Source organism: Humulus lupulus, chromosome 3, assembly GCF_963169125.1.
Source record: "Humulus lupulus chromosome 3, drHumLupu1.1, whole genome shotgun sequence".
Taxonomy (NCBI): domain Eukaryota; kingdom Viridiplantae; phylum Streptophyta; class Magnoliopsida; order Rosales; family Cannabaceae; genus Humulus; species Humulus lupulus.
This window is the reverse complement of record NC_084795.1, coordinates 20,044,804-20,067,586: the sequence shown is the minus strand read 5'-3', so window position 1 is coordinate 20,067,586 and position 22,783 is coordinate 20,044,804. Positions and strand designations below refer to the sequence as shown.

Genomic DNA, 22,783 nt, shown 5'->3' with positions numbered 1-22,783 from the left:
GGAGGCTCGACAATAGGGCAGAGTCGATATATTGCCACATAGGGGAGATATATCGCCCTTAGTAGATATTTTTTTATTATTTTTGTTTTTAATTTTTTAAAATAAGCTTTGACTCCTTAAACCTGCCTTGGATAGTTTTGACCTAGTCTTCAGCCTCTGATTGAGGAATATTCAATTATTTTCAATTTTATTCATTATATTTATTCAAATCCAAAAAGAAGATATTTATTGTATATTATGATTATGCTATAATATGTTATGTTATGTTATGCTATGTTATGATATGTTATAGTATATATGTTTTGGGGCTTATAGTTGCTTAAATAGCAAACCCCAACACTTTTATGTTCTTAGGGCTTATAGTTGCTTAGTTAGTAAACCTCATTGTATTTTGAGGCTTATAGTTGCTTAGCTAGCAAACCCCAATATTCACCATGTACATGGGTTATAGTTGAGATATCTGTTTTATAGTGTATGTTTTGTTGTGATCTTATGTTTACCTTTAATGTTATATATATGTTGGTAGATTCTCCTTGCTGGGCATTAGGCTCATTCCTTTTTCTTTTTAGTGTGATGCTGTAAAATAGATACAAAGGTGAAATGATTCTTGGAAGCTTGGTGTGTGTGTTGAGGTGAATGGAGTGGATGGCTGCGTGTTGATTCGAGGACGGCGTTATTTTTTCTTTAGTCTCTTTAAATTACGTTTTTATGTATTTTCCTCATTTAGCTTTGTAAACAATTTCATTTAAAGTTATGTTTTATTTTAAAACAATGAGCTCATTTATGTATTTATGTATTACAAATATTATTTTAATGTTTTCAATAATGTCTTGAATTTTTCTCATGTATGTTCACTTCAAAGTAGTAGTTATGTCTAGTAGGGTTAATGATCTAAGTTTTAGAAATAGTTGGGTCATTGCATTAATAGGTTAAGGTGTAAAACCAATCAAAAAGGAAAGGATATATTTTTTTGAAACATAAAACTGTTCATAGGCCCGTAAAAACGTTATTTACAATACAAAATGGTCATTAGAGTTTAAAATTACAACCCCCCGACCTAAGCGGCAAAAATAGGGTTAACCCTAGTTCCTCTGAGAAACTCCTTGGCCGTGGTGGTCAAGCGGCCGCATATGTACACATCTCCACCTAAGCTCCTCACTCAAGGCTTGGTGAGCTTTTCTTTCCTTTTACTTACACCACATAGCACCCATGAGCCAAAGCCTAACAATAAAACTCAATACTGCATGTAAATAATATCAAACAATGATCATGATAATCATCCAGGACTTATAGTCCTAAACTGATGAGTGACAAATGTATAAGTCACTAACATGGGATTCCGCACCCTTTACAAATAAGTGATCAAGTCACTAGCTTAAACAGGATAAGTGACTGATGAGCGAGTCACCAATATAAACCAAGGGAGTGACCAAGAGTCACTACTGTGGGCTTTGTACCCTTAGCCATGTGACGATAGGGTCACCTAGGCCTTCTGACCCTAGCTTTGAGTAACTAGTCATAGAACTAGGCAAGCGCTTTCAGGTTTCATCGAACTTGTGGTCGGTCTGGTATTAATGCTCATGATGAGTCATTCAATGCAGATGTTGATTAGATCTACTCTTTCATCAGCTCTGCGTTCATGACTCTTATGCCACTCCTGACTCTTAGGCCAGTAACATATGACCAGTGCTCAAAATTACTGTCGAACTTGACAAGTATGTCACAGCTTCACAAATAGTTCTGATACCACTACCGATTCTGACTAGTAAGTCAGTGTCATTCACAAGTAAGCAAGATTTGCTAAGCATTTGATATGCAATCCATGTCCACATTTAAACACTCAACATGCCTCAATAATAACCATGCATGTCACATATGGGGTGCAGTTTCCTTACCTCTGGTTCAAGCGAGAAATAGTAAAAGAACGACCCTTGAGAACGATTGACCTTTTGATTCCATAGCAGTTACCTAGTCATAACCAATTATAACCTCCATCAATGAAAATCAACAACGAAAGGGTCTTGACCTAGACCTCACTCCCGAGACCTCGAATTGTACCCAAACAGTGAGTAGATTCGATCCCGAGTCTTCAGGATTGAAACCCCAAGCCAAAAACCCTTAAAAATGCCCAAAACCAAAATTTGAAGGAGCAGGGTAGTGCTACCCCACTAGCGCCCAAGACAGATCCAAAGCCTCACAGAGTAGCGCTGTAGCGCCCCCTTGTTGGCGCTATAACGCTACACCCAGCTAGAAATGGCCCTAAAACATTCCCCTTCAACTCCTCCATTTCCAACTTGAACCAAAAGCTCCCAAAGCCCATTTTAAGTCCCAAATGAACCCAAAAACCATCTACACATGTCCTAAGCATCACAACCCAAGTAACCCTAGCCAAAAACTCCCATCAATTCCCCTCAACCAATCTAACAAACCAAGCTGAAAAGTAGAACAAAAATAGAGCAAACCTAGAGTTTTAATGGCTAGAAACTTACCTTAAGCTCAAATTAGGACCCTCTTCAATGGTGGAACACAATACTAAGCCCTCAATATTCACTTCCCTAGCTTGAATCCTCAAGAACAGCTCAAAAATTCAAAAGAAAAAGGGAGAGAAAAGTGGTACGGGGGAGATAAGTCTATGCTCTATTTTTCCAACCTTCTACAGCCTTCAATGGCTTAAATATAACATATGGTGTAAAGACCCTTTTTCCCCTAGGTCATTTAAAGGTTTCTAAAGACTCCCAAGGGTAAAACCGTCCTTTTCCATCTATTTCGTTAATCATAATTAACACCCTCCAATTCTCATTATTCTCGATATTCTCAAATACCAATAATTCATATCCCGTTACCCTTTAATTCCCAGCAACACTCTAATCACAAAATTACCCCAAGACTTACCCCGAGCCCCGAACATAATCCTGTTATGACTAAACTGCTAATCTGCACTCAAAGATCGTCTCATGTTGAATGGCTCAAACAAATCCTCATTATAATGTGACCTCAACAATAGATCACCGACATGCATACAAATATACAATTATGCCCTCAACAGGCCAAATTACCAAAATACCCCTGTGATGAAATGTGGACCCACATGCATGTATTTAACATCATATTATAATATAATTCACATAAACATGCATATAATATTTTAATGGAATAATAAAACTATTATGGCCCTCCCGGCCTACTAATCCAACCATTAAACCACATTAGGGATTTTGGGGCATTACAGTACTTGATGCCACTTTTAAGGTGTGTTTCAAAGGAAAAGGCTAAGGAACTAATCCGAGAAGTCCATGAAGGTTTCTGCGGAGATCATGCTGAGGGCAGAGTTTATCAAAAAAGATCCTAAGGCAAGGATAGTTTTGGCCTACAATGAATGAGGACTCTGTGGATTTTGTTCGGAAATGTGACAAGTGCCAAAGGTTCTCCAAGATACCACGAGCAGCCTCTAATAAGCTCAAAAAGATGAAAAGCTCATGGCCATTCGTAGTATGGGGGATAGATTTGATCGGGTCTTTACCCATAGGAAAAGGAAATGTCAAGTATGTAGTAGTTGTTGTTGACTACTTTACAAAATGGGCCGAAGCTGAGCCACTTGCAACAATAATGACCAAGAAGGTGCAGGATTTTGTGGTCAAAAACATCGTTGTCGATATGGGTTGCCAAGAAAGATTGTCTCAGATAATGGCACACAATTTGACAGTGATCTGTTCACGGATTTTTGCGAAAGGCACGAGATTATCAAGAGTTTTTAATCGGTAGCTCATCCGCAAGAAAACAGACAGGTTGAAGCTGTCAACAAAACCCTAAAGGACACCGTGAAGAAAAGGCTTGAAGAAGCAAAGGGGGTATAGCCAGAACAGCTACCAGAAGTCCTTTGGTCATATAGAATGTCCCATCGAACAACAACGGGCCATACTCCATTTTCTTTGGCCTATGGACATGAATCCATGTTGCCTGTTGAATTAGAACCATCATCACATAGAAGGTTGGCATACGATTAGAGTGCTAATAGTCAGTTATTGATGGAATCTTTGGATTTGGTCGATGAAAGACGTGAGCAAGCTCAACTTCGAGTGGCAGCGTACCAGCAAAAGGTCGCTTGGTATTTCAACTCTAAAGTGCATGAAAGAAAATTTAATGAGGGAGATTTGGTACTTAGAAGAGTTTTTCTTAACACCCGTGATCAAGCTGCCGGAGTGCTTGGACCTAACTGGGAGGGTCCATATCAAATTGAAGAAGTCCTCCAACCAGGCACCTATAAACTTGCTTGCTTAAACGGAGATATCGTTCCTCGCTATTAGAATGGAGAACACATGCGCAAGTATTATCAATAAAGCAGTTCTTTTTAAAGAATTGGCTTGTATTAATTTCATTTTTTACAAGTTTATGAACAAGGGTTAGTCAGTCATATGACTAGTTTTTTATAAGTGTAAGATCAAATTTTTATCACTCATACAGACAAGATTGTCCATTTATTACGAGAAATAAAAGGAACTATGTGCAGCCAGTTATTCTTGCCAATTATTGTATTTATTACAAGTATTTGCTCATTACGTGTATTGTTTTGCTATATAATCATTTTTTATAAGTATTTATTACGAGCAGTAATGTTCGAACAGGCCTTGGTCATGGCAAGTGATCGAGGACCTTAAGCTCCTCAATCACTTAGGGGGCATATAAGGTACTAAGCAAGCAAATCATATCAACAGGCATATGTAAACACAAGAGCAAAATAAGGGAAAGCATACTACGATACTTAGAGTATTTTTCAAAATTTTGTTTAAAGTTTGTCAAATCAAAACAAAGTGTTATGCAAAGTTCAATCATGCGAACAAATGTTATAATAAATTGCAAATATTATAAAGTCAAAATAGAAATGTGTTACACCGCGAGCATTTGCTGCTTGGATGTAACTATTAATTAAAAGGAAGCTACCCTACGCAGCGAAAATTGTCTTGACATTACGAACCGGGGTTTGTATGTCCTAGTTATAAATTAAAATAAATAAATAAAGTTATTGTGTGGTAGGAGCAGCTGGCACTACACCAAATACCCCTTTTCATAACACAAGAATATAATACTATCGAAAAAGTATTATGATATACTTATATATATGTGGTAAAAGAAAAAAATGGCGGTAATTTATTTTGGGAGCCCGCCTATAACTTTTTACAAGTTATATTTTTTTCCTACCTAATTCCTTTTTTCCTAGCCCGCCTATAACTCCCCCATTTTCTTCTTCGGCTACGGTGTCTCTGAAGTCAATCCCAGTCGTTCGGCTTCAAATCTCCTCTCTCTCTGTCGTCTTTCTCTATCTCTCATTCTCTCTGTTTCCAATTAGTCCTCCTCTGACCCATCTGCGCCTCTCCCAGCTTCGAAATCTTCCATTGACGCAATACCCACCATTAGAATCGACCAATCCCTTCTGAACGATGACCCTTTTATGCTCTGCGTCGTCTGCAAGGACCAGTTCGAGCTTGGCATTGAGGCCAAGCAGCTTCCCTGTAAGCATCTCTACCATCCCGACTGCATTTTTCCCTGGCTCGCTCACCATAACTCCTGCCCCGTTTGTCGGTTCCGGTTACCCATAGAGTAAGCCAACCGGGACTCTTTTGGGTCCCCTGAAGGGGTTTTGAGGTTAGGGGACTTGATGACGGGGGAAGAGGACTGGTTTGATTACGCTAGTACTTTGAGATATATTGCTAGGAGGCATGATCTTCTGTTTTCCACAGGGAATGGTGGTAGCGGCGGTGTTCAGGGCTCATTCTCTCCCAACCAGATTGCGGAGGTGGAGACAGAGACTGAGATGGAAGCGGTCTCCAGTTCTCCAGTTGCGGGTACAACTCGTATAAATGGTGAAGATGGAGAGTTGAGTTTAAGTCGCGGGGTCATTGAGGAGGGCGATGTTGCCATTTCTGAAACTTTGAGGTCTGTACTATTTCTTTAGCTACTTGAAATTGGGTTTTGGAATCTTGATTGGTGTCTCAGTTAGCATTATTGAAGAAAAGGGTAAATTAGATCATGGAAAAGTCTTCAAGAAGAACATTTATAAGACTCAATAAATGGAAGTTTACTTAGTTTTGTAGGAATTTAGGGTCTATTGCTGCTAGTGTTCCATTAAAATAAACCAGTGTTTTCTTTTCGGTTATTTATGTAATTATTCACACATAAAACTATATATTGATAAACACAAACCCAACCCTATAAATATAACATACAATATTAAATTTAGAAGTTACAAATAGTTTCTCACTAGAAATCGCATAGATTATTTTCCATATAATTAAAATAAAGCAACTGAAGGAATCGCATATAAGGGACTCTCCCATTCAATTATTGTCTTAAAAAATATCCATGCATTTTTCATTAATATAAAGTGTTGTTACATGAGTACCTAAAATGTAAATAGCAATTGGTATAAAATATATGCACCATTTATTATGGCGCATTATGTTGTGGTTGGAGATGATATCTTGCTCCATAACATTATTAATTCTTAATACTATATATTTATTAGACAATGCTGTGCTTAGCAAACACCAAAGGATCAAGAAACGGCTTTGAGAAACTCCTCATCGGCTTCAAGCTTACTCATCTGTTCCCTCGTCAATGCAATATATACTTCAATTCCATCACCAGATTTAGTGTCCATGAAAGCGACGACATTAGGATAACACAGAGTGGCTGAGCTAACCCATACTGGATTGCCCCACCCAAAGTCAGCTTCATAAATAGGGTACCTACACAAACTAGTAAAGCTTAGCGATATGTACTGTCCTCCTCTCATCATTACTCCTCCACCATAGCTCAGGAGCAAATCCATGTATTTATCTTCTCCTTGCTTCACCTTTTCCAAATACTCCATGTCCAACTTTCCTATACCTTCTCTTATTCGCTTCACCAACTCATAACCGTACTCTTTCCCGGTACTCAAGATTGCGATGCTGCAACGACTAATATTTCCGAAAGTATATTCTGTCAGCTGTGGCTCAAACCTGGTACGAATATTCACAGCATGAATCATTGCGTAACCCTTCTCAGTTTCCTCCAATAACTCGTCCTTGATTGCAGCCACGTAACGATTCCATATGAAAGCCGATAAGGACTCGATTCGCGAGGGACGTTTCGGGGAGCAGTCATCGGGTGTTCTTTCTCCATTGCATTGGTGTTTCAGTCTGATATCCTCGATTACAGAGGCCTTGATCACAAACCTCTTTGAAGCGATCTCCTTTGTGACCGCGGCAGTCATGTCGAACCCGATATCATCCTTGGGTGGAAAGAGAGTCGCCGCAATGAACTCCGGACAAGGCACTTGATCAGCTTCGCCCCGAGCGAAGGTGACCCAAGTTTTGGCGAATAGGATGCAGGACAATGCGTCGGCGATCTTATGCGAAATGCATAGGCTGACGGCGATTCCACCGCATTCGAAGATGTTGAGTTGGACGCCTAAGATAAATTCCGTGATGGGAAACAGTTCGAAAGGAAGAAAGTTACATATTTCGTTAAGGTTTGGATTATCGAGCGCGTCGGAAAGACTGCACGGGGAAATAACTCGGGCTACTGAGTAGGAAACTCCTTCGTCATTACAGTCGACGAATCGGTCGTTGATGACTCGGCCAGCTAGAGGGTAGTAAAGGGTTAAGACCTCCGATAAAGAGGTCTTGATCTTGTTGGATATTTCAGTAATATCATGGTCGTCTTTTAAAGGGTAGTAGAAGACTAAAGGACTGTAGGTTTTGGGACTTGATTGGTCGAGAAAGGATAGCTGGTAATGACGAAGATGGTGTGGGGTTGGAGAAGAAGGCTTTACAGTCTCATTAGAGATTAATTCAACTTCGAACTTCATTTTTCACGTTGGTTTATTTCTTTTGGAGAGTACTTCATTGGTTAACTTAATTTATATATATATATATATATATATATAGCACCAACAAGGTACATACAAATTGGATTTTTTAATCAGAAAAGACCTAGCTTTTATCTTCAATATACAGTTTCTGTAAATTATTGTGTAATGTGACAAATTTTTTTGTAAGATAACGACGGATTTTATTTGCTGTTGGCATCTTTCTGCGGCATTATAGATTTGCAAATATGATAACTTTTTTTTATTTTTTTTATTTTGGAATTGATGTATAGTACATCTATTTACAAGAAATGTAAGATGTAAAGCTTCGCCCCTTAGTCCACCAGCGTGATTTATATACATTTACAAGAAAAGCAAGATTAATTATGTATTAACTAACAAGCTTTATGAATATAGGAAAATGATTATATACGTAATTAGCAACGTTATCCTTTTTGTCTTTCTTCTCGAGAGGCATGATCCTTTTGTTCAGTATATTTTAATTTATTATATACAACTAGGGTGATCTTAAAACGAGGCTACATTAGAAAAACCACACGATTCACCTCATAAACAACTAGCAGTATTCATCAAACCGCCCACACTACACCACACCGCACCGCAATTTGTGGTTTGAAACCATTCTCAGTGTGGTTGTTGATTGCACTTTTGCCCTAGTTCAAACCCTAAAAAAAACAAGGCCTATACCGAGAACAAATGTCGTCGCGGCATAAGCTTGAATGTTCTCGGTATAGCCTCTACTGAGAACATGTTCTCAGCAGTAAGTCCTCGGTACAGCCGCGTCGGTAGAGGCAAACTTCTACCGATGGCATTCAATATGTTCTCGGTATAAGTTTTACCGAGGACATGTCGTCGGCAGAGAGTGGACAATGTCCTCGGCACACCCAGCCCAAAATTTTCATATTGATGGGCTATACCGAGGACAATGTCTTCGGTATAGAATTAACCAATAATTTTTTTTATATTTGTAATGTTTATTCACTTATTTATCTATTTATTTAATATGAATTAAATATAAAACAATAGAATAAAATTAAAACACTTATATTAAACATATAAATAAAAACATAAGAGTATATTTGCTGAATCAAAATAAAGAGTTGTCCTAAACATGAAAATGTAATAGTCCATAGTAATAAAATTCACACATAAGTCCTACTGACTCGGTGCTCCAACAACGGGATCATCAGGTGGTGGTGGGGCACAATGAGATTCCAAGGTGATACAATGAGTCCGGATGTACTCCTCTAATTGTCGAACACGCTCTCTCGTCTCAGACATCTCTCCATCTCTAGTTTGTGGAGGATCAATAGTAAATGGAGTTCGGTCTCTTATCCTTTCTGGTGCCCACGTTGTTTTCCGAAGATAGTTTGTGCCAAAGATAAGTCGTCATCTTTAGGCGCACTTGAAACTGGTGTGCAACTCTCAGTATCAGTTGTCTGTGTCTGCTATGTATCGTGATATGCACGCAATTCCTCCTATGATACAATACATAATGTAATTATGTATTGTAAACAAACAATTAAATTTTTGAAAAATGTTTAAAAAAACTTAACATACCCAAGTTTTTTTGGCTGTCTCTGTCACCCACTTTGTGCCTGATTTATGATGAGTATCCATCCAGCGATCCGGGATAGGCTCAAGTTGCCCAGTCTCTAAATTGTGTTGTCACGTACGTATATTTTTATAAAATTAATAATTAAACGTAAATAAGAAAAACAAACTTAAAACTAATTAGTTAACTAACTTTTTTATAGCGCAGCGCTGGGATTGACTGAGAACCTCCATAGCTAAGCTATTTCAGTTTCTTCATATTTTCCTTGTTGACCCAAGAACGTTTCTGCAAAAAGTTATCGTTAGTAATATATTTAATTAAGATAGTTAAGTTTAGTAAGAAATTAATACTATAATTTCTGGGCGTCGAAAAAATTCAATGGCTTTTTGCCACTGCGTATCTGTGTAACCACCATAACAGTTTTGTGGTCCATTATCTGTGTAACCACCATAAATGTTCTTTGTGGTGTCCACGTTTGTTTGGAGGCGCTATTGTATACAAATTTAATATTTTAAAATTAATATGGATTAATTGTTAAAATTTAAAGAGTATATCAATGGGTAAAGTATTACCTCGTTCACAATCAGCTAGGATATCTTACGGTCCACGTAAAGGATCGCATCCTCCACCATCACCCCTGTGAGATCGAGTAATAACATCAGTCATATCTGTCAAATTAATCGATATTAAAATTACATTTATGCTAAACATAATAACTATAATAATCAATTATTGTTAAAAATAATTACTTCAGCATAATATAAAATTACCACTTAATAATCACTATAATAATCTTCACTATCATCATCAGTTTCTATGTGTTCATCTTCATCTTCATCATCTTCATATTAAATTTCCTCCTCCTCCTCCTCCTCCACTTCCTCTTCCTCCTCCTCCTCCTCTTCCTCTTCCTCTTCCTCCTCCCTCTCTTCCTCAATTGCAACATTATCTATCTCAACAAATTGTAATGGAGCCCCCGTACGTTCAAAGCTGATTTGTGGCAACGGTCCAAGATCAATGAATAATTCGAAATTAGAGGAACTTATGTCGTGCATAACATCTACTTCTACATCCTCTGCTTGTTCTTCAACTAGTGGGATGTCCCACACATTTCTGTGATGCACTTCTTGGACGAATTTCCAATGAGATTTCCCACACATTTGGTGGGAGGCATACTCAGTGACTGACAAATTTCCCTGAAGTAGCCTAATGAATTCCTCAGCTTTTGTTGCCCTGATGGCATCATTATAATATTTCTCGTTGAATAGAGTCTGAAACTCTTCCCAACTTAGGGCATTAACATTCTTGGCCTGGGTAATAACCTCCCACCAAATTCGGGCATCCTCCCGAAACATATAAGTGGCACAGGCCACCCTCTCATTACCAGTTACCCTCATGAAATCAAGGATAGTAGTAATCATACTCATCCACTACTCTGCCTTGGCCAGATCTGCACCGCCCTAAAAAACTGGAGGTTGTTGCTTCCTGAACCTTTCATAAAGAGGCTCCCATTTATTTCCAACCTCAGGCAGATGCTCTGCTGCTGGCACCGACACAGGAGGTGCCTCTGATACACTGGCCACTGCAGGCGCTTGTTGTTGTCTCAGGAGACGAAGCTCTTCTCCCTGTCTCAACATTGTTGCCTGCAGATCGGTAACTATCTGCTGCCAGTTTACAGGAGCTGGCTGTGGAATCTGTGATTGGTCATTCTCTTAACCCTGACTATTATTATTCTGGCATTGATCACTCTGGCCAGCTGAAGTATCTGTTTGCTGTGGATTCATTCTTATTACTGATACCTTGCTGAAACAATGATCAATACGACCAGTCAGGTAGTAATAAATAAACCTCTTACCACCTTACGGTCCAAGAACAAGCAGACAATTATCATATTCCACAGTCATACAATTATACAAGCAGATACATGTTTATAACATTTAGCACTTAGCATGTATCACATAATAGTTCACAATCAACAATACTAATAAGTATGTTCCAGCAATCTTAGTACTATTTAGCACACATTTGCTGAGGATATAATATTTTAGGGCACAGGTTTAACATGGTGTCTCATGCATACAGGTAAATCATATATATACTATATTTAAGCAGTTATGCATATAACTACATAAATAGTTACCAAACCATGAGTCGAGCTTGACTTCAGTGATGTGTGTACATGCCCAGCCAGTCTACAGGAATCCTAAACCTTGGCACGCTCTGATACCAGTTGTAACGCCCTGGTTACCCCAGAACAGTTACGGTGAATCGGAAATTTGACTCGCTACCCGAGTCATTTGGTTAAAAACGTGCTTCTAAGTGTTATTAACAGGCTAAGGTCGAAAACCAATCAAAAGGAAATGATATATTTTATTTAATACATAAAACTATTCATGGGCCCATCAAAAACTTTTACAAGTTATTTACAACTCAAAATGGTTATTGTTATCCCAAAAATCAAGAAGTGAATGATTTGGCAGGCATTAATTACACGTGGCTGACATCTGGCATTATCTGTGCTCGACTATCGACCAGGTAGATATTCAGTATCATGTGATCGGTTCCTTTATACGACTAGCCTAGTCATATGCACAAAATACGCGGAGGGAATCTTAGGCAGTTATGATGGAATCCGAAATTATCTCCCATGATTTCCTGAGTATCCGATTATTTAGGAAATCATATCTGTAACAAATCAATGTAAATCTTCCCTGAGCTTATAAATAGAAGAGAGGGCTCAGGGAAGAGGATCCTTTTTTCTTTTTCTAATTTCTAGATCACTTGAGATTAGAGTTATCAAATTAGTCATATTGTATTGTTCTTCAGAGGTTGGTGAAACTCATTGAACCCTAGTTCTTTGATCACTCCTTTGGATCTCACATCAATAACAATCTAAGTGGACGTAGGTTATTACCAGATCCTGGGGCCGAACCACTATAAAATATCGTGTTCTTATTATTTTCGTCATCACGTTCTTTTCAACGCATTCATCCATGTCAAGCGTATTTTGACTCCGTGTCAGTTTCCAAAAATCAGGGTCAACATTCTGGTGCTTTCATTGAGAGCTTGATATATCACCGTTGAGAAAACCAATGGGGAAAACTACCAGGAAAACTGGACAGGCGGCTGGCGCTGCACCATCTAACCCGCCTCCTCCTCCCCCTCCCAACGTGGCTGAGGATGAGCCACATTTGGAATTTGAGGACGAAGAAATGGACAACGAAACACTAAAAAGTACTTTGGGGGCGTTGCACTGTTGCGATAATTTTTCTATGCAAGTGCACACAGTCGCAATTCGTAATAAAATGGTAAAAACCAAGTATCGTCCTCAAGGACTGATTTATCAATTATTAATCAATCAATCTTTTTAATTCTATTTGATTAAACAATTTCAGAGATTTCAAACAAAGAAAAATATTAACGAAGTACAATGAGAATTTAAACAAAATGACAGAGAAAATGAAATTAGGACAATTATGATCCTCTATTTTCCCCCCTTTTATTTCCTAATGCAAGAATTTATATCCTCTTCTCCCTATTCAAGAATAAGTTGCAAAAACAATTCATAATCTGGTTAAGATTTATAAAATTCAATCTAAATGACAACTTCCTATATTTCTATGGTAAGTTGAATCATGTAGAAGGCATTAACCACGCAACTCAGAAAAATAGGCAAACAATCTAGATACTTTCGTTCAAAATTGAATTTGCATCCAAACAATCAAAGCATATCAAATTTCACTTTTCAGATTTCAATTTGATTCATGAAATAAAAATTAGAGGTGATCAATCAATAATTGCACAAATGACACAGATTGTAAGGAATTGAAAGAGATGAAGAAGAACAATAATTCTGCATTAATCAATAAAAGGGTTTCCAAAAGATTCACATAATAGCCCTAAAGAAGAAATTAGCCCACAATATTCATTCTAGCAATAAGATAATTCAATTACAAACATAAAAATTTAAAGAAAAAGATGAAAAAAAAACACAGGAATGAATCCTCCAAGATGGTATTCTTACACCCAGCCGTCGTACCCTCTTCAGCCGTCCTTCAGTCGCACATATGTTTCTCCAAAAATCCCTACCAAATCCCCCACGTGAAAAGACTCGATTTCCCATCAAAAAGTGATCAGATATGTCAAAAATCGCGACACCAGCACGGTAGCGCTGTCATTGTAGCGCTGTAGCGCTAAAGTCAGAAACAAAATGGGGGAAAATCTGGGCACCAGCGCTGTAGCGCTAAAGTCAGGAACGAACTTCCTGAATACTGCGTCCAAGCGCTGTAGCGCTGATGTTGTAGCACTGTAGCGCTAAAGTCAGAGCCGAGCTTCTTCAGAAATTCTTCCTAGCGCTACGGCGCTCCCTTAGTGGCGTTGTACAGAACCCAAAAAATTCACAAATTCGTCCCGATTTTGTTCCACTTTCGCTTCTTTTCATTATTTGTATCACTTTAGCATTAATCACCCTGAAACATGAACAAACAAGCATAATTATGAAATAAAATAATCCTAACTAATGAAAAATAGCCTAAAAACTTAGACCATAAACGAGCCTAAAACTCGTTTATCAAACTCCCCCAAACTAAATCTTTACTCGCCCTCGAGTAAATACCAAGTTAAACTAACAAAAAGAAACAAACACAAAACGAACAAGCTAAACCATCATTACCATCTACACTGCTTTGCCAAAACTCATGAAATCTCAATTGCAATAATAATAACCAGAATTTCAGCCCAATTGCCTTTAAGTCCAGTTTGTAAAGTTCAATTAGGGAAATCAATAATATATCATGAAAATGACTACAACACTTTGACTCTGTCATATATGCTCAACTCATTCCAGACAATTCCACAAACCAATTTTTCAATATGCTTGCATTACTTAACCTTCTCCACTAATGTCAATAACACGTGTTTTGAAATCAAAAGGACTTTCACGGGTTATAGCGTTAGGCTTAGGCAAGGGTAGATGAAATTGTCATTTAGGCTCAATCATTACCATAAGCATATAAACTTTACACCCAAGCTTGATATTCACCACACAATTTAACACAACCCAAAGATCCTCTTTATTTCCAAAGATTGAGAAATTTAAACACTAGAGAGTTTTTTTTTTTTTTTTTATATATATATTTACTACCTTTCCCCCAAACTTATGCATTTTAATGGGGACATCAAAAGAAAAGTAGTTTCTCTCTTTTTTTTATTTTATTTTTTATTTTTTATTTTATTTCTCAATCTTTTCTTGAATTTTTTTTTTCTATTGCCAACACCAATACACAAGAGTAACACCCATTATAAATCAATCCCCTATTAGATTTTATAAGCTCATGGAACAAATCTAGGAATGGAAAAATAATAAGGTATTCGGTTAAGCTCAAAAACAAGTGTTTAACAATAAAAGGTAGACTTTTAGGCTCAAAGAGGGTATCTAGGGAAAATCAAATCAAGGTTGGCTTGAAAAGCACAATCGATCCAATAAAATTTCCTAAATCACTTTTCAAAACACATGTCATCAAGGATTTCGCCTCAAAGGCCAAATAATGCAAGTTCTATCAAATTCAAATTGTCATACCACCAACCCTAGTCAACATATATAATAAAATCCAAAATGTTGCATTTTCAAAACATATTAAAAATTTCCCACAAAACCTTTAAATTAAACTCTAAAACAATTGAACCAAGCACACAGTTGAATTCAAATTCCTTTTCACGAGCAAAGACAAAGCAACAACAGACACGAATGATGGCTTAACAATTACACTAAACAACCACAGAAAATAACACAAGAGACTAAAATCTAAACTAAACAATGCACAAAAATAAAAATAAAACAAAACAAAATAAGCTCCCCCACCCCCCCCCCCCCCAAACTTAAGATGCACATTGTCCCCAATGTGATAAAGAAAAGAACAGAGGGAGAGAACTTACCTAACCAGCCACATCAGTATGGCGGTGGTGGTAGTTGGAACGAAGGACCTTCAAAAGGCTGAGACTGCGGAGGTGGAGGTTCAGGAAAACATGCAAAGGACGGGGGTGGAGGCGGAGGGTAAAATGGAGAGTACAGTGGATAGGGCGGTGGTGGAGCAAAATAAGTGCGATCCGATTCATCTAGCGACCAGCGGCTCACCAAATTGTTTAATTGAGCCACATGACTCACTTCATAATCATATCGCTGGCCCAAATACTGATTCACCATATGCTGTTGTTGAACCACATATTGATTTTGTTGGATTAGATCATCCAACTTGTCATTAACTTGCTGCAAACTTGAATTGCTACTGCCACCCAATAATACTAGTTCAGCTTCTTCCTCCAAATCAGTTTCCACACGGCGCTTTCCCTTTTTTCTTGCCTGCGGCACATATAGAGCAGGCTCAGGATAGTCATTCATCAAATTGATGGACAACGGTTGTTGCAGCGAATGATAAATATCAGTAACAAATTCTGGAACACCAGCCTTACAGCACAACATCGTGATGACGGATCCATGGGCCAAACCTCCAGTAGTGTGCCCTTTTTCAATAAAATTAATGTTGGCCTTGATCCAAATACCCGGATTAACACTCACGCCCAGCATCAATGCGTACATCAATAAGACTCGATCTTTAGTCATATCAAACACATGACTAACCGGCATAAATCGAGTACACACAAAGAACGCCCAAAATCTCGCCTTAATGTTAAGCTACACGATTCTATACTCTTAGGGAGACTGCCAGATAAATTCCAGGGAGCGCCTTCAAAGCATAGTCTATTAGCCACAGCCGCAAAATCTATAGATCCATTCAAGAACTGAGCATATTCCTCCTCCTCCTGTTTTATGTGCGGGGCTTTGAACACCTTATTAATCAATTAAGCAGTGAAAGGCACACGCTTACCTCGAACAAAGACTGTATCATTGTGTTTATCTCTTAAGTTCGCATAAAACTCATATACCAATGATACATTAGCCTGTGCCAATCTAGTTACAAAATCTCCCCATTTCCTATTCATAAGATTTTCCCGAACCCGTTCAAAAATCTGATGAGCAAAAGGTTCAGACTGAAATTCCACTTCACGCTCGGGAATCAAAGGCTTTCTAACAAATTTCTCATACCGCTCCTGAGCCTTGAAATTGATAAACCTAGTCTCATCGTACTCATGCTCAGAACTATCCTCCCTTGGTTGAGACGCAGATGCTTGTCCCTTACCTTTATCCTTATTTCTACCCGCTCTACTCTTAGGGGCCATTATCTACACTCTCACCAACCCACAAAACAGAATTTTGACAGCACCTCCCCTACAAATGAACCCTTTTCCTCTTCACAAACAGTTACAATATTCAATCTTTCAAGCAGATCAACTAAAATCCCCAAACCCAAGCCACAGAAAGGATCCACCCTCTTCAATCAATCAAAACAAGCCAATCCCAAATACCACAAAAAATCTGAGGGGAAAAGGGTGAGGACCCACTTACCCAACCTTGCAATGGACTCCTTTATGCTTGAATTAGGACAGCCCCTTGAAAATTTCCATCTCCATTAAGAAATTAAATCAGTGAATTTTTAGGGTTTCAAATGATTGGGGAAATGTGAATGGGTTGGAGAAGAAATCAAAGAAATGAGAGAAACAGAAGAAGAAATAAATGAGAGAGAGAAGGTGTGGTGAAATTTCTAGGGAGAGGTTGAAAGGAAAAATCTATGGAGCTATGAAGGAGATGGGGGAGAGGCAAAATGAAGTAAACAAAAAAAGAAATAGAAGGAATGAGGGGGAAATAAACGAAACCACTCTGTTATATAAAAATTACTGGTCATAGCGCTGTAGCGCTATGTGTATAGCGCTGTAGCGCTAATGTGCGGTCTGGGAGTCTAGCCTCTGGAACCAGCGCTGTAACGCTGATTAAACCCCGAATTTCTTTTTCTTCTCTGAGAAGAGCGTCGTAGCGCTATGGCACCTTCAATCACCACATTTTTATATTTTTATTTTTATTTTTATTTTTTTTCACGATTTTCACGGTTCAAACAATACATGAAAATAAAAATAACAACTAAAAACAAAATCCCTTCATTGTTCAAAACCAAATAAAATAAAATAAAATGAATTTACAACTGAGAACTGCCTCCTCAAAGCGCTGTCGTTAACGCCATTTAGCCGGACGCTAGACCCCTCTTCAGAGAGGCTTCAGAAGGAGGATAGACTTTGCTTGATCAAAAGTACCACCCAAGTAGGGTTTCAATCTCTGGCCATTGACTTTAAAGGAATCACCTGAGTTACCCCGAACTTCTACAGAACCATATGGAAAGACCTGAACAACAGTGAATGGTCCTGACCATCTTGACTTCAATTTCCCAGGAAAAAGTCTCAGCCTTGAATTAAAAAGAAGTACCTTCTGCCCTGATTGGAACTCCTTCCTAACTAAGTTCTTGTCATGCCAAGCCTTTGTTCTCTCCTTATAAATCTTGGCATTTTCATCAGCCTCATTTCTGAACTCATCAAGTTCATTCAGTTGCAACGACCTTCGTTCACTGGCTGCACTCCAATCAAAATTTAATTTTTTCATAGCCCAGAATGCCCTATGCTCCAACGCAACTGGTAGATGACACGCTTTACCAAACACCAACCTGTAAGGAGACATGCCTATTGGTGTTTTGAATGCAGTTCTGTATGCCCAAATTGCATCATCTAACTTCTTCGACCAATTTTTCCTCGAACTGTCAACAGTCTTCTCAAGGATGCTCTTGATTTCTCTATTTGAAATTTCAGCTTGCCCCTTTGATTGAGGATGGTAAGGCAAAGCTTTTCGAGGATATACTCCATAACGTGCCAGCAATGCATCAAGTTGCTTATTCACAAAGTGTTTCCCTTCATCACTAATAAGAGCTCGAGGAGTGCCAAATCTAGTAAAAATATGTTTATGCAGAAAATTAAGCACAGTTTTACCGGCATTGGCTCTAGTTGCTGCAGCCTCCACCCATTTGGATACATAATCTACTGCCAATAGAATATATTCATTGTTGTAAGATGGTGGAAAAGTCCCCATGAAATCGATGCCCCATACATCAAACAATTCCACTTCAAGAATCCCCTGTAAAGGCATTTCATTTCTCCTCGAGATATTACCAGTTCGCTGACATCTATCACATGCCTTGACAAAAACATTGGCATCCTTAAATAATGAAGGCCAATAGAACCCACTTTGTAATACCTTGGCCACCGTTCTTGATGCTCCAAAGTGCCCTCCACATTGTTGAGTGTGCAGTTATTAAGAATGGATTGCATCTCTTCTTCAGGAACACACCTTCTGATAATCTAATCAACACAATGCCTATAAAGAATAGGCTCCTCCCAATAGTAATGTTTCACCTCAGAAAATAATTTCTTTAATTGCTGCTTTTACATTTCAGGAGGCACAATCTTGGCAACCAAGAAGTTCACTATGTCAGCAAACCAAGGGACAGCTAAAGTCTCACTTACCCCAAACAGCTGCTCATCAGGAAAGTGATCATTGATTTGCACTGCTTTCTTATTTTCAGTCTCCTCCACTTCAAGTCTAGAGAGATGATCAGCTACCACATTCTCGCTGCCCTTCTTGTCACGAATTTCCATGTCAAATTCTTGAAGCAAAAGAATCCATCTAATCGGGCGGGGCTTGGCATCTTTCTTTGACATCAAGTATTTAATGGCAGAGTGATCAGTGTAGACAATCACTTTGTTACCAATCAGATATGGTCTAAATTTGTCACAAGCAAACACAATAGCTAGCAGCTCTTTTTCTGTAGTAGCATAATTCAGCTGAGCATCATTTAGAGTCCGACTAGCATAATAAATAGACCTGAATACCTTGTCAATCCACTGTCCCAAAACTGCCCCCACTGCGTAGTCACTGGCATCACACATCAACTCAAAAGGCAATTCCCAATTCGGAGCTATCACAATTGGAGCAGAAATAAGCTTTTCTTTCAAGAAATTGAAAGCCCTCAAACATTCATCATTAAAATCAAAGACAACTCCATTCATAAGCACATTTGAGAGAGGCTTGGACACTTTAGAGAAATCTTTTATGAATCTTCGATAGAACCCAGCGTGGCCAAGAAAACTTCTAACACCTTTGACTGAAACTGGTGGAGGCAGCTTTTCAATGGTAGAAATTTTTGCTCTATCTACCTCAATTCCCTCACTCGAAATTTTATGGCCAAGAACAATCCCCTCTTTCACCATAAAATGGCATTTCTCCCAATTTAGCACCAGATTTTCCTTCTCACAACGATTCAGCACGTTCTCCAAGTTACCCAAACAGAGGTCAAATGATGAGCCAAAAACAGAGAAGTTATCCATGAATATCTCAATACACCGTTCTACCATGTCTGAAAATATGGCCATCATGCACCGTTGAAATGTTGTAGGGGCATTACATAGTCCAAATGGCATTCTTTTGAAAGCAAATGTGCCATAAGGACATGTAAAAGTTGTTTTCTCTTGATCCTCTGGTGCAATAGCGATCTGATGATACCCTGAATACCCATCCAAGAAACAGCAGTAGCTATGGCCCGCGAATCTGTCAAGCATCTGATCAAGGAAAGGCAAAGGAAAATGATCCTTCCTTGTTGCCTTATTGAGCTTGCGGTAGTCTATACAAATCCGCCACCCCGTTACAGTTCTTGTTGGGATGAGTTCATTGTTTTCATTTTTCACCACTGTCATACCACCCTTTTTAGGTACCACTTCCACAGGGCTCACCCATGCGCTATCAGAAATTGGGTAGATCACCCCAACATCCAACCATTTAAGAATTTGCTCCAGTACTACTTTCTTCATGGCTGGATTGAGTCTTCTCTGGGCCTCTATGGATGGCTTGCTATTCTCCTCCAATAAGATTTTATGCATCACTGTCGATGGGCTTATTCCTCTAATATCCGCCAAGGTCCACCCAATGGCCAATTTATGCTCCCTTAAAACCCTCAACAGTTTCTCTAATTCTATCTTTGACAGGTCAGCTGACAAAATGACAGATAAAGTTTCATTCTCTCCCAAGTAAGCATACCGCAAGTGGTCTGGGAGAACCTTCAATTCCAGCTGTGGTGGCTGCTGAATGGATGTCAGTGGTTTATCAGGCGCATCTGCTAATTCTTGAAACTTCTTCCAATATGGCAAGAAAGAATTGATCCAGTTTACACAATCTCTGATCTCAGCATCATCATCATCATCGACCTCATCACCCAATAATACTGCCTCTAAAGCATCACTACTCATCCTTCTCTTGGAGACTGCCTTCTCTATCACATCTACACTATAGCAACTGTCACTAGCCACCGGATACTTCATGGACTTGAAGACATTAAAGACCACCTCTTCTCCTTGAACTCTAAGCTTAAGCTCTCCTTTGTGAACATCAATAAGAGCTTGGCCTGTGGCTAGAAATGGCCTACCGAGAATAATTGGTACATCTGTATCCTCCTCCATGTACAAAACAATAAAGTCAGATGGAAATATGAACTTATCCACCTTCACAAGAAGATCTTCAATAATACCCCGTGGATGTGTCAACGATCGGTCTGCGAGCTGTAAAGTGACAATTGTTGGCTTTGCCTCCCCCAAGCCAAGTCTTCTAAACACAGATAAGGGCATCAGATTAATACTCGCCCCCAGATCACATAAAGTATGTTTGCATTCAAATTTTCCAATGGTGCAAGGTATGGTGAAGTTCCCCGGATCTCTCAGCTTTTGGGGTAGCTTTCTCTGTAATATCGAGCTGCACTCTTCAGTGAGTGCTACAGTCTCATAGTCCTTCATCCTCATTTTCTTTGACAGAATCTCCTTCATGAATTTCACATAGCTGGGCATCTGCTCCAAGGCCTCAGCAAAAGGAATGTTTATGTGCAGCTTTTTAAACACCTCTAGAAACTTAGAAAATTGTTTATCTAGTGTAGTCTTTCTAAGCCTTTGAGGGTATGGAACTCGAACTGGCTGCTCAATAACAACTGGCAAACTCTTTTCTGGAAGCTGGTGCTCTTCCATACCCCTTTTTGAATTAGATTGTTCACCCATCTCTTTATTCTGAACCACTGCCTGTGGAGGTCTAGGCTGCTCAATCTGCTTCCCACTCCTCAGAGTAATTTCCTGAACTTGCTCCTTAGGGTTGACTTCAGTATACTGGGCAAATTTCCCTGTGGTCTGTTATTGAGCATATTGGCCAACTGCCCAACTTGTGTTTCCAGGTTTCTGATAGAAGATCTAGTCTTTGTCATAAACTGGGTTTGAGTATTGGTGAGAGTCAATAATGCAGCTTGCAGTTCATTAGGCCTTTCAGGTTGAGCTTGATTCATTGATTGTTACGGCCTAGGCTGTTGTGATGATGAAGCTTGATACATAAGTGGCTGAGGCATGTTATTCTGAAATCGGCCCTGAAACTGAGGTTGTTAGCCTTGATTATTCTTCCAAGAAAAATTGGGATGATTTCGCCACCCAGGATTGTAAGTATTGGAGAATGGGTTATTGAGTGGCCTTTGGAAGTTTCCCACCGCTTGAACTTGAGCATGATCCATCGGAGTGTTATTATTCATATTGATAGGGCACTGATCGACAGAATGAGAACCACCACACATTTCACACCTCACTGCCATCTGAACCGCATTAGCAGATACAGTGCTCTGTTGTAACTTTTTCGTCAAGGAGGCTACTTGTGCTGTTAGAGCAGTGATTGCATCCAGCTCATGCACCCCAGCTACCTTTCTAACTCCTGATTATCTTTCCTCAGACCACTGATGATTATTGGTGGCCATGTCCTCCAGCAGCTCATAAGCACCAATTGCACTCATGCTCATAAAAGTACCACCCGCTGCAGCATCAATAATAGTTCTTGTTGTAGGACATAAACCATTGTAAAAATTCTGTACTAGCATCCACTATTCAATGCCATGATGAGGACATCTTCTCAAGAGTTCCTTAAAATGTTCCCAAGCTTCATACAATGACTCTCCATCATTCTGGCAAAAATTATTGATCTCTCCCCTCAATTTAGCAGCTTTGGACGGAGGGAAGAATTTTGACACAAACTTCTGAGCTAGATCTTGCCAGGTGACAATGGAGTTTGGTTGCAACAAGTTCAGCCAACTTTTAGCTCTGTCCCTCAGAGAAAATGGGAAAAGCCTAAGTTTAATTGCATCATCACTCACCCCATTGTATCTGAAGGTTCCACACAATTCCAGAAAATTAGACAAATGGGTGTGAGGATCTTCAGAAGGCAACCCATTAAATTGCACAGAGGATTGCACCATTTGTAGAATAGCTGGCTTGATTTCAAAATTGTTGGCCTCTACAGCTGGTGGGCGTATACTGTTTTGTACTCCCATCAGAGTGGGCAGTACATAATCTCT

The 22,783-nt window shown here is 39.0% G+C and overlaps 1 protein-coding gene and 1 non-coding gene across 2 annotated transcripts; one reads left to right on the top strand and one right to left on the bottom strand.

Moving 5' to 3' along the window:
- Window positions 1–6,550: 6,550 nt before the first annotated feature.
- On the bottom strand, window positions 6,551–7,904 carry LOC133823745 (stemmadenine O-acetyltransferase-like). Its single transcript, XM_062256597.1, has one exon. It carries the CDS (start codon window positions 7,847–7,849, stop codon window positions 6,551–6,553), a length of 1,299 nt encoding a protein of 432 aa, XP_062112581.1. The 5' UTR covers window positions 7,850–7,904.
- A 14,415-nt stretch (window positions 7,905–22,319) lies between these two features.
- On the top strand, window positions 22,320–22,426 carry LOC133827778 (small nucleolar RNA R71). Its single transcript, XR_009890429.1, has one exon. It is a non-coding gene; the product is annotated as a small nucleolar RNA R71 (small nucleolar RNA).
- The last annotated feature ends 357 nt before the right edge of the window (window positions 22,427–22,783 follow it).

Coding starts and splice junctions, on each gene's coding strand:
- LOC133823745 (XM_062256597.1), bottom strand. CDS start 7,849: ATGAAGTTCGAAGTTGAATTAATCTCTAATGAGACTGTAAAGCCTTCT.